This window comes from Littorina saxatilis, linkage group LG13 (assembly GCF_037325665.1).
Source record: "Littorina saxatilis isolate snail1 linkage group LG13, US_GU_Lsax_2.0, whole genome shotgun sequence".
NCBI classification, from domain to species: Eukaryota; Metazoa; Mollusca; class Gastropoda; order Littorinimorpha; family Littorinidae; genus Littorina; species Littorina saxatilis.
Window position 1 is genome coordinate 22,662,338 of NC_090257.1, and position 16,152 is coordinate 22,678,489.

Sequence of the window (16,152 nt, forward strand, 5' to 3'; positions counted from 1 at the left end):
TATCCAACGTTAAAGTTTTCCGGACGGACGGACGACTCGGGTGAGTACATAGACTCACTTTTGCTTCGCATGTGAGTCAAAAAGGAGACAGTCTTAAAATGGAGGTAAATAATTGACACTTTCTATCCCACCTATGTTGACAAAGGTTTTTTTTAGCCAAGACCAGCTGTGCTGCAGCAGGTCACTCAGAGTTGTAGTAACTGTGTAGTAACTGTATCAATGCAGGCGTTAGATCGACATTACAGGAAGTGACTGAAGCTAACAGTCTGAACGAAATGGCTGCGATCTGCTGGTCGATGTGAATGCGTGATGTACTGTGTAAAAAATTCCATCTCACACGGCATAAATAGATCCCTGCGCGTTGAGTCCGAGTCTGGAGATACGCGCGCGATATAAGACTTCATATAACATGAACGGATATATCCGTACCTGGTCAGATAGCCATATGAGTGGGTACGGATATATCCGTACCTGGGAGACAGTGAGTTAAAGAGGTTATCAACAGAAAATCTGAAAAAGCAAGGCAGGGTTTAGCCTGGGAGAAGGCAATGGGACATTTGTCCCCCTCGATCAAATTCCAATGGGACATAGTCGAAGGCAAAAAGCGCCAATGAGGCCTGCCCGTTTTAACCAAAGATGCAAAATGGTGCAATATGCCATCTGAGAATTAGCCGCTATATCGTGTTATCTGTGTGCGTGTGTGTGTGTGTGTGTGTGTGTGTGTGTAATCCGATGTAAAGTGTATGCGCCCTTTGACGCACTGAAGGGAATTGTGATAGGACATTTTCAGATTTAATGCGCCAATGGCGCAGGGCGCACTAGTAAATGAAACCCTGGCAAGGTCTTAAATTTAAAAAGGGAGGAAATCTTCAAATATGGGAGGTCCTAAAAGGGGGGTTCCACTGTACTAACCCTGTCCAGTTTTCTGCTACAAAGCAGTGTGGCAGCTCTGTGGTACTGCCCAGTGTGGTACAGGGTCTGTGCGTACCAGTAGATGTCCTCAACTGCCCCTGGGTAGCAACACAGAAAACTGTCCTGAAGTTCATCAACACAACTAACACACACAACAAACATAGGCCAGTTCTAACATTGTCTTAACTCTTCTTGAAATTTGAAAATGTTCGTAATTTTAATATTATTTTTGATGCAAAGTACATGTATCACTACATGTATTGTACAAAGTTCTATCTGGTGTGACTGTGACGTTCCATTTGTCAGTAAAATTCTCAAAAAAAGATTTAAAATCAAGTCGCGTGATGCGAAATTACTACATTTAGTCAAGCTGTCGAACTCACAGAATGAAACAGAACGCACTGCATTTTTTTTCACCAAGACCGTATCGCATTGTCAGTTCCCCGCTCGTGGAAAAGGCAGTGAAATTAAAAAGCCAGAAAAGCGCGGTAGTGGTTGCGCTGAGTGGGAAAGCACGCTTTTCTGTACCTCTATTCTTTTTAACTTTCTGAGCTTGTTTTTAAACCAAACATAACATAGCTATATGTTTTTGGAATCAGAAACCGACAAGGAATACGATGAAATTGTTTTTGAATCCATTTCGAAAATTTAAATTTAATCATAATTTTTATATTTTTAATTTTCAGAGCTTGTTTTAAATCCTAATATAACATAATTATATGTTTTTGGAATCAGGAAATGACGAAAAATAAGATAAAATTCTTTTCGGATCGTTTTCAAAAACAAAAAAATTTAATTACAATTTTCAGATTTTTAATGACCAAACTCATTAATTAATTTTTTAAGCCTCCAAGCTGAAATGCAATACCAAAGTCCGGACTTTGTCGAAGATTGGTTCACCAAAATTTCAATCAATTTCGTTGAAAAATGTTTGGCCTTATGATATGATGTCATCAGACATTTATCGAAAAAATTAAAACAACGTCCGAGGATATAATACCCAGGAACTGTCATGTGAAATTTCATCAAGATTGGTCCAGTAGTTTTCTCTGAATCGCTCTACACACACACACACACACACACACACACACACACACACACACACACACACACACACACACACACACACACGCACGCACACACGCACGCACGCACGCATACTTACACACACACATACACCACGACCCTCGTCTCGATTCCCCGTCTATGTTAAAACATTTAGTCAAAACTTGACTAAATGTAAAAAAGACTTTTTACTCTTAGGTCGGGAGGACAAAATATGGTCAGTTAAGGAATCGGAAACATTTTTTTTTCTTGGCCTGACATCAGATTAGAGTATACATTTAGACCAAACCACCGGTTATACTTATACTAGTGATTGCTTTGAATTTGATACATACCTCCAGACAGTGACACAATTTTATCTGCCCAGAAGAGTGCTGATTCATAATGGTGCTGAAAAAATGAAAGAAAATGTGATTTTAAAATCGATGTAATGCCAAAACAAGGTCAGCAATCAATCAAACATGGGCGTTTTACTTTTAGGCATGCAGCCTTATCAATATATCATTATCAATATCATTGTATCAACTTTCAGTTCCAAATCATATCATCAACTATAGGGTCGATAGGATATATATATATACTCCGGCAATCATTGAAAAGCTCTGTTAGTGTTACAACACTAAAGCCAATGAAATGCCCCCTTACAAGTCGTTAGGAAGTAGCCAATCAAAAATCAATCTGAGGTATTGACTTTTGCCATCTCTTTTTCGGAGTGTATACAGGGCTGGCAATAATGTACACTCACAGAGTATGCAACCATTTCTAGGTCGATACACACTCCAACGGTGTCACTAAAACTCGAAAAGACACGAAAAGACGCAAAAAGACAGCAAATAGATACGAAAAGACAACAAATAGGTACGAAAAGACGCACATAGATCAAAGGGCAGACACCAGGGACGTAACAAGTCGTGTTTGACGTCGCTTTTGATGTCACCTGGATGTCCACAACCAGAGTTGTGTCCCTTGAGTCCATTTTAGCTGAGCTGGATCACGATTTGGGGGGTTTATTGGCATTGAAGTAAAGGACTTTTTGTAATACATCAAGAGAAAAAGTTGAATAGACTTTTGATGCAATAACTTTTGACAAAAGTGTTTGGGTTATTCGACCGCCAGTAATAGCTCGTATTTTGCCATTTATTTATTCTTCATTATTTGTGATATTGCTTTTATTTGAAGGGGAAAAAAAAAATAATTAAAAATGGTTTCAGTCGTCTTTTTATGTCTTTTCACATATTCACCAGTCTCAACTAGAAACAGTTACATTTATGCTGATTGATCTTATTCTAGTTTTTGTTCTTACTACCAGCGTACCAATCTCTCTCTCTCTTTCTCTCTCAGTCTCCCTCTCTCAACAACTAAAGCGTCTAAAACACAAAGCATAGCTATACTCAATTGATCAAACAAGGCTTAAGCACATACTGCCCTACTACCCGAACTTAAGTTCCCCATTCTGATATATTTTTTAGCAAGTTGCTTCAATATTTTCCTTTTACATGAATTTTATTTTATTTATTTATTTTTTATTTTTTTTTTTTTTATTTTTTATTTTTTTTTTTTTTGGGTAACTTATTCAGCCACACATACAAACATGACTACATACATAAAAAGCAAATAAGCCTACATAACCGCTCCAGTCCAACCACATTCCGCGTACACAATCATAACTTCCATCCCCATTTTGAAATATCACAACAGGACCTCCAGATATATAACACGATCATATGTGTTCTCTGTTTGCATGTTTGTTCAGTGTCTTGTCCCCACATAAAGCATATTAACTCTACCTGTCCCAAGATAGGCCAAATGGTTCTAAGAGGACGTTAAAACTAATTATCATCATCATCATCTCCCTCTCTCTCTTTCTCTTACTTATTCTCTCTCAACTTTTTCTCTTGATGTATTACAAAAAGTCCTTTACTTTGCCAATAAACCCCAAAAATCGTGATCCAGCTCAGCTTCTTCTTCTTCTTCTTCGGCGTTCCAGATCCAGCTCAGCTAAAATGGACTGTAATAGCCAGCAGATCAAGGGACACAACTCCGGGTGTGGACATCCGGGTGACATCAAAAGCGACGTCAAACACGACTTGTTACGTCCCCGGTGTCTGCCCTTGATTTGTGTGCGTCTTTTCGTATCTATTTGCTGTCTTTTCGTGTCTTTTCGCATTTTAGTAGGACCCCACTCCAAGGGGTACTTATTTTCTCCGAAAACCTAAAAACAAGAAGAGCAAACGCTCGATCGAGTCACTTTCGCAGTTCTGAATATTATATGAGGCATCAGATGGACAGGAAGAAATTGCTATTCACAACACAATGAGTCACGTTCACATAAAATTTGAGCCCGGTCACTTTTATAGTTTCCGAGAAAAGCCCAACGTTAAGTTGTGTGTTGCCGAACAGAAAAGGCTAGTTATCTCCCTTGTTTTTCTGATAACGTTCGTAAAAGGCTACAGATGTAAATACTTTGATGTAAAGAATAATCCTACAAAGTTTCAATCACATCCGATGAACTTTGTCAAAGATATAAAATGTCTAATTTTTCCTTTGACGCTGACCTGTGACCTTGAAAAAGGTCAAAGGTCAACGAAACCATCGTTAAAGTGTAGAGGTCATTGGAGGTCACGACTAAACAAAATATGAGCCCGATCGCTTTGATAGTTTCCGAGAAAAGTCCAACGTTAAGGTGGTGTCTACGGACGGCCGGCCGGCCGGACAGACTAACACTGACCGATTACATAGTCACTTTTTCTCAAGTGACTCAAAAACCATGAAAACCCCTTCAAAACTAACTAAATCTATCTTCAAAGTGAAGTATTGGACATGCCTGATTCATGCTACATGCACCCTTATTTTTGTGTTAAAGGTACTGAACTTGTCAAATCCAGGTGCACGGAGCCCCTGGGGCTTTTAGTCATACCTCAGGCAGCTATCCGTTAGAAGAACTACCAAGTTTCATTGACTTGCACCCAAAGAGTCAAGAACTGCGATTTTTTTACGAATTAATTTCGTACTCGGACCCGTCTGGTCTTGACCTATTTTTGGATCTAAATTTAGATCAGGTAGATCACCACATCATGCACAAAAAGACACGTCACTAGCAAACTATGTCAGACGTCATCATGAGTTTGTGTAAAACAAAATGGAGGCCGGAATCACTCAGTTGAATCGAACTCCGACCAAACACCACGTAATAACTAGGTTAATTTATGCACTCGCCTGAACAAGAAACTGTCGAGCTTCACAGATGTCGTCGTTGGGTAGTTTTGGGTTTGTTTTACTACTATAGGAGGATTTTTGAACTGTAAATGCACTCAACTGCAACAAAAACGCAAAACGAATGCTGTGAGCTGCACTGTGCCTTTAAGAGTCAGATTATCGACGAAGTCGATGCAACAATTTCAATGCAAGAGAGGTAGCAAAAGCACAAGTATTGATGACTGATTAGTGCTTCTGCTCCTTCGTAAATCCTCGCACAAACACGAAAATAAAGCCATTAACGGTGAAAGTTGCAAATACAAGTCATGATTTCAACCAAATATATGTTACAAAACACGATCTAAGGACGAATTTTCTTAAGAACTGATGAGGTTTTCGGAGACAAGAAGTACCGCACTCCAAGTGGGTTCCAAACTCTGACAATAAACTGACATGTAGCATCCGTTTTGTACGTGTATGTGTTTGTTTTTGTGTGCGTTTGTCCCTAGTGTACTTTGAAACTATGAATCGGAAGTGCAGTCTGCAGTCCTTCGCAAGATGGCGTCATATGAGTCTATGACTCTCCAAGTGTTCATGCGGTTTTCTACTCTTTTATTTTTAAATTTTAACTTTTATATACACTGTAAAACTAGCTTCATTAAAGGGAAGGTAGTTCAAATAATAGCTAACAAAAAATTGCTAAGTTCTGCAAATTTTATGCAAGACTGCAATGATCATTCATAACTGCATACACTGATACTGATACTTAAGTGATACAGTGCATGGAGACAAATAAATCACATGAATGAACTTGATGTTGCACACTACAGCACTGCACATGTAGTAGTAATAGTAAGTGGTTATAGGGACTGGATAATTGGTATCCATAAGCCTCACGGCTTTTTTCACGTCCCATCTCATCATCAAATTTGTTGCAGGTCAATCATATTAACGTGCTCAGTCGTATTTACTGAATATCAATTATCGTACATGTACAAATAAAGTGACTCAGTCATAAGGTTTTGTATGTCCAGCAGGTTTTGAAAGTGTTAATAGTTTGTGCATTTTTCACAACATAAGACAGTGTGTTCCTGGATGGTGCAACTCTGTTAGAAAAGGAATGTTTCCGGATATTAGTTTTACTAAATTCAATAAAGATTTTGTCCGTATTTTTCCTCGTTACATCAGTGGTAGACTTCTTGAAAAAAGACTCGACTTTGACATTATCAATTCACTGAAAGATTTTATAGGTCTGTATCAGCTAGGTCGCCTCCGAGTCTTATCGATTTAAGGGTCGGGAGATTGAGTAACCGCGGTAGTCTTTCAACATATGTCATGTTTGTCAAGGCCTTAACCCGTTTTGTCGCTCTCCTTTGCACCCTTTCAAGGGCGGCTGATTGACGCTTTAGATACGGATGCCAGATAACGTTGGCATATTCTAAATGTGGTCTAACCCATGCTTTATACAATTTTGTAAATGTGTCATTGTCAAGATAGGACAATTTTCTCTTTATTATGCTTTTTATTCGCTTTATTTATTACGTTTTGGATATGTTTGTCAAAACTCAGGTGATCGGCAAATGTTATACCCAAATCTTTTTCCTCCTCGCACTGCATAACTGTTTTAATTTCATCATTCACCATCATTGAATAATCATGTCTCGGATTATTTTTGCCCATATGCAGGACTTTACACTTAGATACGTTAAAATACAATTTCCATTTATCTGACCATTTCTGGAGATTATCAATGTCATTTTGTATTGTTTGGTATCGCTGGGGTACATCATACAATTTGGTATCATCTGCAAATACTTTGCAGGTACTTTGTACTATATCCGGTAGGTCATTTATAAAGATTGTAAACAAAACAGACCCCAGAATACTTCCCTGAGGGATGCCACTTAAAACATCTGTGCTATCAGAATACTACCCACTCTGAGTCTGACTCTCTGTTTTATGTAGGTTAGAAAATCTCTAATCCATCGCACAACATTTCCAGTTATTCCATAATACTCCAGCTTAACTTAAGAGTCTTTCATGTGGCACTGAATCGAAGGCTTTCTTATAATCAAAATAAACAATGTCATTGTCAATACAATTTTTGTCATCTAACTTTCTAAGATCCTTGTCAAATCTTCCATTACTTCCAATAATTGGGTAACACAAGACCTCTTTTGACGGAAACCGTGCTGACAATTTGAATATAAATTATTAACAGTCATGTGATCTACAATAATATCTTTCACTATGGCTTATTCAAGGACCTTACAAATAACACATGTGAGGCTGACTGGCCTGTAATTTCCCGGATCAGATTTTTGTCCCTTCTTGAAAATAGCAGTAACATCAGCTGATTTCCAGTCAATCAGATTAGGCACTTGTGACATTTCCAGGGATTTATTAAATACAAGGATGTTTGCCACAAATTCATACCTATAGGACAAATGTCCTGAGCTCTTTGGCATCAATAGGACATTTGACTGCTTTCAGACATTTTAATAGGACATTATGATTTTGTGCAAAACACAAAATCATGTGCACACACACGTCAGTATGCGCCAACATTGTGTGCGTATATTGTTTTATTACTTTTGTTTTAAACAGGACACACACGAAAAAGAAACCACAAACTTCAGCATTCTTAATTTGATTGACACACAAACTACATAATTTCCTGACTGAGTTTTTCTTGACAGATTGGACAAATCAGTTTGCCAACATAGATTGTCTCTTTGCTGTCAAATTCTAACCAACTAATACTAAACAGGGTCAACCATGAATAGTTAACCTTGTTAAAAAGTACCGACACCGTCTACAAGTGACGAAACTTTACTTTCCATGATTGTGGCGGTTTCAGCGGCGACACTGTACATATTGGCACTGTCATGTTCCAGAAAGATGCTAGCCGTGTTTTCCCATGTTCTTGGCCCTAATGTAGCATGTCACGATGCCGTTGAAACGCCAAACGTGTTCAGCTTTTGCTGTTCTTTGGCAGGCTTTAGTTTTTTTCGGTGGCATAATTCAGTGCCGTGCGCTTCATCTCGAACCTTTAGCAAATTAAAGCAGACGCGAGGCTTGGTCAGTTGGAGTTGTCTCCCGTACTCCTAACTTTAGCGTGCTGTAGACGTGTGTACGCAAACGGCTAATACCGCAAACAGTTAGGAAAACGCAACATTTGCACTGCACAACTTCAGTGCACCTGCACGCGAGAGCGCTCGGTCGCTTTTTGAAGATTTCTATTATGAAAGGAAAATTATCAAATAACGCGCTGTCCGAAGGAATGGAGTTCTTATCGGACAATGACCGCGCTCAGTTAAAAACGATAGGACATCTGACCGCCATGCGGCTATGTTAATCGGACATTTGAGCCTTTTAATCGGTCTATGTCCGATATCCCTGTAAATAATATACAAAAAGGTAACACAAGTTCCTTATTCAGTCCCTTAAGAACCCTTGATGGGATCTTGTCCGGTCCCTGAGCCTTATTAGGATTTAAAGTAGCCAATTTCTTTTCGACTGCTCTTGGTGTTACCCGAAGCTCTGTCAAAGTGATACCTTCCGATTTTGAAGCAGGACTTAAGTTTTTTCAGGGAGAGTGGTTACATCCTCCCTTGTAATGAGTACACGATGAATTTTTAGACTTATTGCCATGTCAGTATGCGACATGAACTTCATTGTTAGTGTGGTCCATTGTTTTCTGTTTGTAGTGCATGCAGCATGGTGTGTCTACTCTCATGCGGTTGAATTATCAAGATTTATACAGTGTAAGTCTATCACAGTGTCACTGTGCAGTGACGCATACTCATTACTGCTCTGCAAAATGTCGTTTCCGACAAAGAAAATTCAGTAATGGTGTTGCCTGCAGGACCTCATACCATTTACCTTATCAATGTACTTCTTCACAATTTCTTTCAGACGATCTAAGTTTAATTTCCCTTTCGTTTGGCTTTCCGGAACTTGACATCCACTCTCGCCCGCCATCTTGCTTGAAAATGTCTGCGAATGAACGACTAACCAATCAAATATTTCGAGAATCAGCTAAACTGTTACACATCTTTTCATTGGCTAGTTTACTCGTAGCAACGACTGAAAACAAGATGGCGGTGACTGGAGCCTGAATCTGTGCTTTTCATCTCTGATATTTACGTTTTTCTGTCAAAGATCGTCAGGAATTTAGTTATTCTGAGGTAAACAAAACGTGATCTTTCACATTTCTTTATTTCAAAATACCACTTGAACATTTGATATACTGAACATTCTGCTAAAATATGATGTGGACGTTTTATTTTCGAGGATGATTCTATTACTGCCAATATATTAATGTGATTCTTTCAGACAGTTATTTGTTTCCTCACCTCATGGCCTGATATTCTCAGTGTCTCAAAAACATAGCAGAGATTGTAACGCTTCAAATATGGAGAAAGAAGAAGTCGCATACACTAGTGAAGAACAATTGTCCTCAGACTCAGAGACTGCCAGTAGTGGTATGATAGAAACACACACAAGTGGCAACATTTTCACTTGCAACGTACAATCCCCACAGGATGTAGGCTCACCACGTCAGTCGATTGATTTACGTACCTCAGGTTCTACAAATGCACAGAGATCCACAAGTGCTGAAAGTTTTTCACCGCAACTTGCTGAAAGCTTGATTATTGACATTGTCAGCAAAACTTCCGATTCAAAAACAAAGCGGGCCAAGAAAAAAATGAGAGAAAGGTCTCAGCAACAAACTTCAGGAAACAGGCATGGTGAAAGCTGCAGCGGTGAATATGATATTGAATTCGGTTCAGACATATCTACTTCAAATCTCACAGACTCTATCGATGGGATTGATGGCTTAACCAAAGCTCAAATCGAATATTGTCCAAAGACGTCAAGAGATGAAGCAGTTGAAAATTCATCCTGTCCAGAGCCGGGCAGGTTTGAAAATGACAGCACAGAAAGCAGAAAACATGCACCAAAGATTACAGGGGTATAGCACGAATGTGATCAAGGAGTATATTATATTTGTTGATTGTTATATTTTTTTCTTTTAGCACGAATGTTATCAGGGATTACTTTTTGATTGTTTCTTCTTTGATTTCACAAATTTGTATTTCACTTCACTTGCTCAACAGTGAAACAATTCCCCTTTAAAACCTCAAACAATCTGAGAAAAACAGGTCTAAAAAATGGGGGAGTCTTAAAATGTGGGTAAATGTACACAGGTTATGAACAGAAATTAAGGCTGAGAAAACAGGGTCTCAAAATGGAGGAAGTCTTAAATTAGGGGGTCTTAAAAGAGGGATTCCATTGTACTCATATAAATTACCCATAGAAAATAGTAAAACTCCTGCGGTTGTCCTTGACAAAGATGAAGGGTTTTCATTAGACTTGCACATGCACACAGATCAGTACATACAGTGGCACCTCTATTTTGATATATCTTCACAAAAATGATAAATTTAGGTACTGTATTAGAAAAGAGGGAGTCTTAACCTTTAGGCTGGTTGTCGCGACATATGTCGTGCTACTTTACGTATACTGTCACCTGGTTGTCACGACATATGTCGCGCTACTGGTTCAGTCTGTTTGGTCGGTTCCGATTACCTCCCATGGATGCGAAAACCTATATGACCGTTTTTTGTTATTTTTCTCTCTGTTAATTCACCAGTGGCTATGTAACATGTGTTACAGAATTGCACCAGTGTAAGGGTTAAAATGAACATACAGTTATAACTGACACAATGTTTGAAGAGAGAGCCTGAGAAAATCAGGCCAGGTCCAAAGAATGTAAGATCTTACACCTGCAGTTTCACTGTATCAATGGTCTAGTGTATCAATACCAGCAACAGTGATTCATCAAGGTATACTTTCAGTGCATCCACATTTTAAAGATGTATGTATAGAACATGTTTTACAGCAGCTACTATGGATTGCCACATACGCTTCCTAATTTAAATTTCTTATTTGTTCATTATTTTCTCAGTTCTTTGTGTTGTTGTTTTCTTTGTTATTTATTTGCCATGCAAAGTTTGTTGTATGCACTATTATTTTATTTATTCACCATTCTTTAATCTGTTAAAGACTTTTTCAACATATTTTTTCAATGCTTCTTGTAGTTGTACGTTTGTTTATGTTCCTAAGGCTGCTCTCTAACTGTTAAGGCTACTAAATAACATGATTTTATGTTAGAAATATGATGTAGAATAACTTGAGAGAGATTATGAATGTGAATGATAAGTTAATAAAACTAATCAAAAGATTATAAATTAATCATTGAGTCCGAGTTTTTGATTGCAACAGACAGAACTTAAGCTTTGAGAGTGGATGAGCTATAGCCATTTTCCTTTAGGGCCCTCATCCATTTGTAAACTCCCTCTGCTGTGATCGAGGCCTGGTTTTCTGACTTTTACTTAGTGGTATTAATATCCATTTTAAGACTTACTCTTATTACATCTTAGTCTTGAAGTTTGCATTCAGTATCATTCTGTGAGTTTGACAGATAATTTTGCTTCGTGCGACTAGTTTGCATTCAGTATCATTCTGTGAGTTTGACAGATAATTTTGCTTCGTGTGACTTGTTTAAAACCAACAATATCAGTTTTTTGGAGGACTGAAAATAGAGATACCACTGTATTAAAATACATGTTGAGTTGTACTTTACAAACATGTAAATAAACCTGTCTGATACATGTTTCTAAAAACCAAAGTATTCCATACCTCAGGGTTTAACCTGGGAGAAAAAGGCAATGGGACATTTGTCCCGCACCAAAGAGGCCTGTACGCGTTTTGACTAAAGATGCAAAATGGTGCAATATGGTGCCATCTGAGAATTAGACGCTGTATCGTGTTATCTGTGTGTGTGTGTGAGTGTGAGTGTGTGTGTGTGTGTGTGTGTGTGTGTGTGTGTGTGTGTGTGTGTGTGATCCGATGTAAAGTGTACATTTGGTGGCGCAGTGGTATGTAATCTCAATGCGCCCTTTGACGCACTCAAGGGAATTGTGATAGGACATTTTCAGATTTAATGCGCCAATGGCGCAGGGCGCACTAGTAAATGAAACACTGATACCTTCAGTAAAATTCTTATTGTTGTTGAGCTGAAGTGAAGGACAGAGAGTAAGAGGACATAATTTTTTTTTTATCTGTATGCATATGAAACATAACAACAGTTTGTCATTAGTAAAGTGAGCATATTATATACATATTTTCAGTCAGAGTTTACAAATTTTACAATCAGACCCCCTGATTTAAGACTTCCCGCATTTTACTTAATTTAATTATTCGAGAATTTATAACGCACACATATATATATCTGACCACAAGGCGACTCGATCAAGGCGCACTCATACACGCTCTTTCGCATTAACAACTCAAGCACACTCATATATACTTAGGCATAAACTACATGAAGATGACAATTTTTAAGTCAACACCACCAACAGAGACACAGCACTAGTTTGAAGACAACCTGATTTTCTCAGATTTGTCAAGGTCTTAAAAGGGAGGTTCCACAGTATTCGATTCTGTTAGTGAAGATGTTCTCATTTCTTTACCTGCAGATCAGGCAGTTTGAAGACAACATGTCAGAGGACGATAGGTACGCGCAGCAGGCCCACGACCTGGTGGACAATGTGGTCTCCAACGCAAAAGAGATGGTGGATGATGTCATCGCTAGCGCTTTCAGACGCCTCGAGACGCGCATGTCGGAGAGGGAGAAGACTTGCGAGTCCCTGAAAACTGGCATGCTGTCCAAAGAGAGCACGTGCATTTCCCGCGATGAGAACTTTGAGATTCAGGACATTGGCTGGCTGTCCATCCAGGAGTTTACTGTGGAGAAGGGAGAGGAGAAGATCAATGAATACATAAAGGTGGGTGCAGCTTTGACAGATCGAGTCTCTGACAAAAATGTGTCTCTGACAAAAATGTGTACGCATTATATGTTCAGGCATGGGAATTGTCCGCTGAAAGGCAAATTTCCGCCGAAATTTTTGTTTGTTCCGCAAAAGCAAAAGTGCCCCCAGACCTCCCTATAGTAAGGCCGGCTGGGCGCTTTAATTGCGCCGTCGAATTGATGCTTTGCGTCTTCGTTTGCTATTACTTAAAAATTGTCAGGCTTTTTTACTTTTTTCAATTTCCCATGCCTGATGTTACATTAGTCTTTATTTTCACCCATCTAGGTGATTGGGGGAATGGTCTGTTTTTCTGTGTGTGTGGTGGGGGAGAGGGATGTGTGTGTGTGTGTGTGTGTGTGTGTGTGTGTCTTAGCTTCACATTTCTGACACCATTTGTACCCCGAAAGTGAGACGAGCTTCACATTAACTCTAACTGGGACCACAGAACAAAATGGGGAGGGAGGGGGAGAGTTTCGAGGCTGCTGTCAGCCTCCATACGGAAGCTACAGTTAAAATCACGCAAAAATACACAAAAACTCCTGCACTAAAAACACTACATCAAAAACACTATAAAGAACTACATCAATAAAATGGAAATTCTAAGACGCATCATTTGATACCAAACACTCATATATCATATGTGATCAACACTGCGAACAAAGTGCAAAACCTCTGACTATTACCTCGCAAAATAGTCATGTCACACCAAAAACCGTATGCAGTTACAAGTTAACCACAATCAAGCACAGTGTATATTCAACAGGCCTCTCGTATGTAGATAATAAACATAAAATCTCCATTCTACTAAACAAATGAATACAGAATACTATAAGATGTTTGGTGGCTTGTTGACAGACTTTGTTGGTCCAAGGGGACCATAATTATTGTCTTTTGTTTCATCTTTATCGACCAAGGCCGAAGGCCGCGGTTGATAAATATGAGACAAAAGGCGATATGCTCCCCGAGGACCAACAACAAAATGCTGGTCTGACAACAAGCCACCAAACATCGTTTTTGTCATCATTTTGGTTGTGCAACAAAATGCACAGGGAGACGAATTTTTAGAATCCAACTCCGGGCCACAAAGCATCGTCACAGTAGCACGAGATAACACGTCAAACTTGTATGTGACGTCAAACGTAGCTTGTTGACGCTTTTCTTCCAGTCTGAAAATGTACAGAGCTGCGATCATACGTGTGAGTTCAGTAAGTGTTGAGCATATTTCTTTTCTTTTAAGTGTTTATGACTTTTCGTTGTGGATTTTGCAATTACAGAGATTAAGTTGCAAATTGACCATGAGTCGCCGCGGTAATTATCAATATTGATTGGGTCTGAGAGTGAATGCTTACAATCGTTGTCCTCGGAAACACAAATCCAAAGCCACGATGGTTCCACACATCAAACAACCAGCCTGATTGGCTTTTACTTTGACAATCCACGTTTCACCTGAAAGCTCAAACCCATTCACCACCTCGATTTATTGCATGGGGAACATGAGATTTATTGCCCAGGTGTTTGTGAATGGAAACTCGTGAAAATGATGACAAATATTTGTATCGAATACATGGGTAAAAGAAAGAATGATAGAAAAGCTACAGAAAAGAGAGACTGAGAGAGAGAGAGAGAGAGAGAGAGAGAGAGAGAGAGAGAGAGAGAGAGGGGGGGGGGAGAGAGAATGTGTGTGTGTCTGTGTGTGTGTATGTCTGTGTGTGTGTGTTCGTCTGTGTGTAACAAGTATTATTAAATTCTTCTTCTTCTTCTTCTGCGTTCGTGGGCTGAAACTCCCACGTACACTCGTGTTTTTGCACGAGTGGAATTGTACGTGTATGACCGTTTTTACCCCGTATTATTAACAAAAGCACAGCAACATAGAAGAAAAGAATTAGGTCAAAAAGGAAAAGGGGTTGGGGAGGAGGGAGGTGAGAGGTGGATGTAAAAACAACAATGCCCTCGCGGATCACTGACTGCCCGCGAGCTCAAACAAAGGCGTAGGGGGTTAGTCAGTGACAGGAGAAGTGACCTTGGGGTTAAAAAGTCAATACAGAAAGGTTACATGGGAGAGGGGGGAAAAAGGTTCACAGACTGGCCTCTCCGACCTCCATGACTTGAATCCAGTCAGTTCGGCGCCATCGTGTCAAAGCCAATTAAATTCTACCGCGAGAGAACAATGAGAAAGGACTGGATCATACCTATTTCCAAACCATTTACTAAGGGAAAGAACAAATATGATTTTAGAGTGTGAATCTTAATTCCACACCGTTTCAATACTAACTTAGATAATATATTCTGCTCTCTACGCTTTCTCTTCTTCTTCACTCTATGAACTTTAAGAAGAAAATTGCATATGGAGAAAAGACAAAATATTTCTGTAGGGGAAAGTCCCCAAATACCGAACGGTGCCTAATACCGAACAGCTGATTTCTTGAAAACAAGAGGTGACACATGTGTGTGTGTATGTGTGTGAGTGCATGTGTGTTTGTCTGTGTGTGTGTGTGTGTGTGTGTGTGTGTGTGTGTGTGTGTGTGTGTGTGTGTGTGTGTGTGTGTGAGTCACGTCCGAGTGTGTTTGTCTGTGTGTGTGTGTTTGTCTGTGTTTGTGTGTGTGTGTGTTTGTCTGTGTGTATGTGTGTGTGTGTGTGTGTGTATGTGTGTGTGCATACATGTGTGCATGCATGCGTGTGTGCGTGCATGTGTGTGTGTGTTTGTCGATCCGTCTGTGTCTGTGTTAACATGAGTCCCCATTCTTGGATGTGTATGTTTGTCCTGCCCCAACACACACAGACATATACACACTAACTACGACGCATGCAACCGCCCCTCGCACTTATTCTCAAATATTATTACCTTTTCTTGTCTGTGTACATATTTTCCCCCTGATCTTCTACTTCCAGATCATCTCGTACTTTGTCCTGTATTCTACACTAAAATTTTACTTTTCATATAAACTTCACATTAGTGATATTTGTTGGGCTCCGATATAGTTGTTTTATTCACTGTATTAATTGGATTTTGTCATGTATGTGTGAGTGTAGGTGTATGGTGTGTGTGTGTGTGTGTGTGTGTGTGTGTGTGTGTATGTGTGTGTGTGTGTGGTGTGTGTA

General features: G+C 39.3%; 2 protein-coding genes across 4 annotated transcripts in view; one reads left to right on the forward strand and one right to left on the reverse strand.

Annotated features, from left to right (window-relative positions):
- LOC138983890 (cell division cycle protein 16 homolog) overlaps positions 1–9,170 on the reverse strand; it is a 161,973-nt gene extending 152,803 nt beyond the window's left edge. Inside the window, exons 1-4 of one of the 2 annotated variants that reach the window (XM_070357218.1) lie at positions 9,058–9,170; positions 5,194–5,292; positions 2,313–2,367; positions 913–1,010 (exon numbers count right to left, since the gene is read on the reverse strand). In XM_070357218.1, the coding sequence (XP_070213319.1) occupies positions 913–1,010; positions 2,313–2,367; positions 5,194–5,292; positions 9,058–9,156 (351 nt within the window). In that variant the 5' untranslated portion in view covers positions 9,157–9,170. The remainder of the gene's footprint in view (positions 1–912; positions 1,011–2,312; positions 2,368–5,193; positions 5,293–9,057) is intronic. The other variant, XM_070357219.1, reaches the window with a different exon arrangement.
- A 49-nt stretch (positions 9,171–9,219) lies between these two features.
- Positions 9,220–16,152, forward strand: part of LOC138983891 (A-kinase anchor protein 14-like) — a 10,095-nt gene continuing 3,162 nt past the window's right edge. The window contains exons 1-2 of one of the 2 annotated variants that reach the window (XM_070357221.1): positions 9,220–9,362; positions 12,720–13,028. In XM_070357221.1, coding sequence (XP_070213322.1) covers positions 12,741–13,028 — 288 coding nt within the window. In that variant the 5' untranslated portion in view covers positions 9,220–9,362; positions 12,720–12,740. Of the gene's footprint in view, positions 9,363–9,387; positions 10,151–12,719; positions 13,029–16,152 lie in introns of those variants that run through there. The other variant, XM_070357220.1, reaches the window with a different exon arrangement.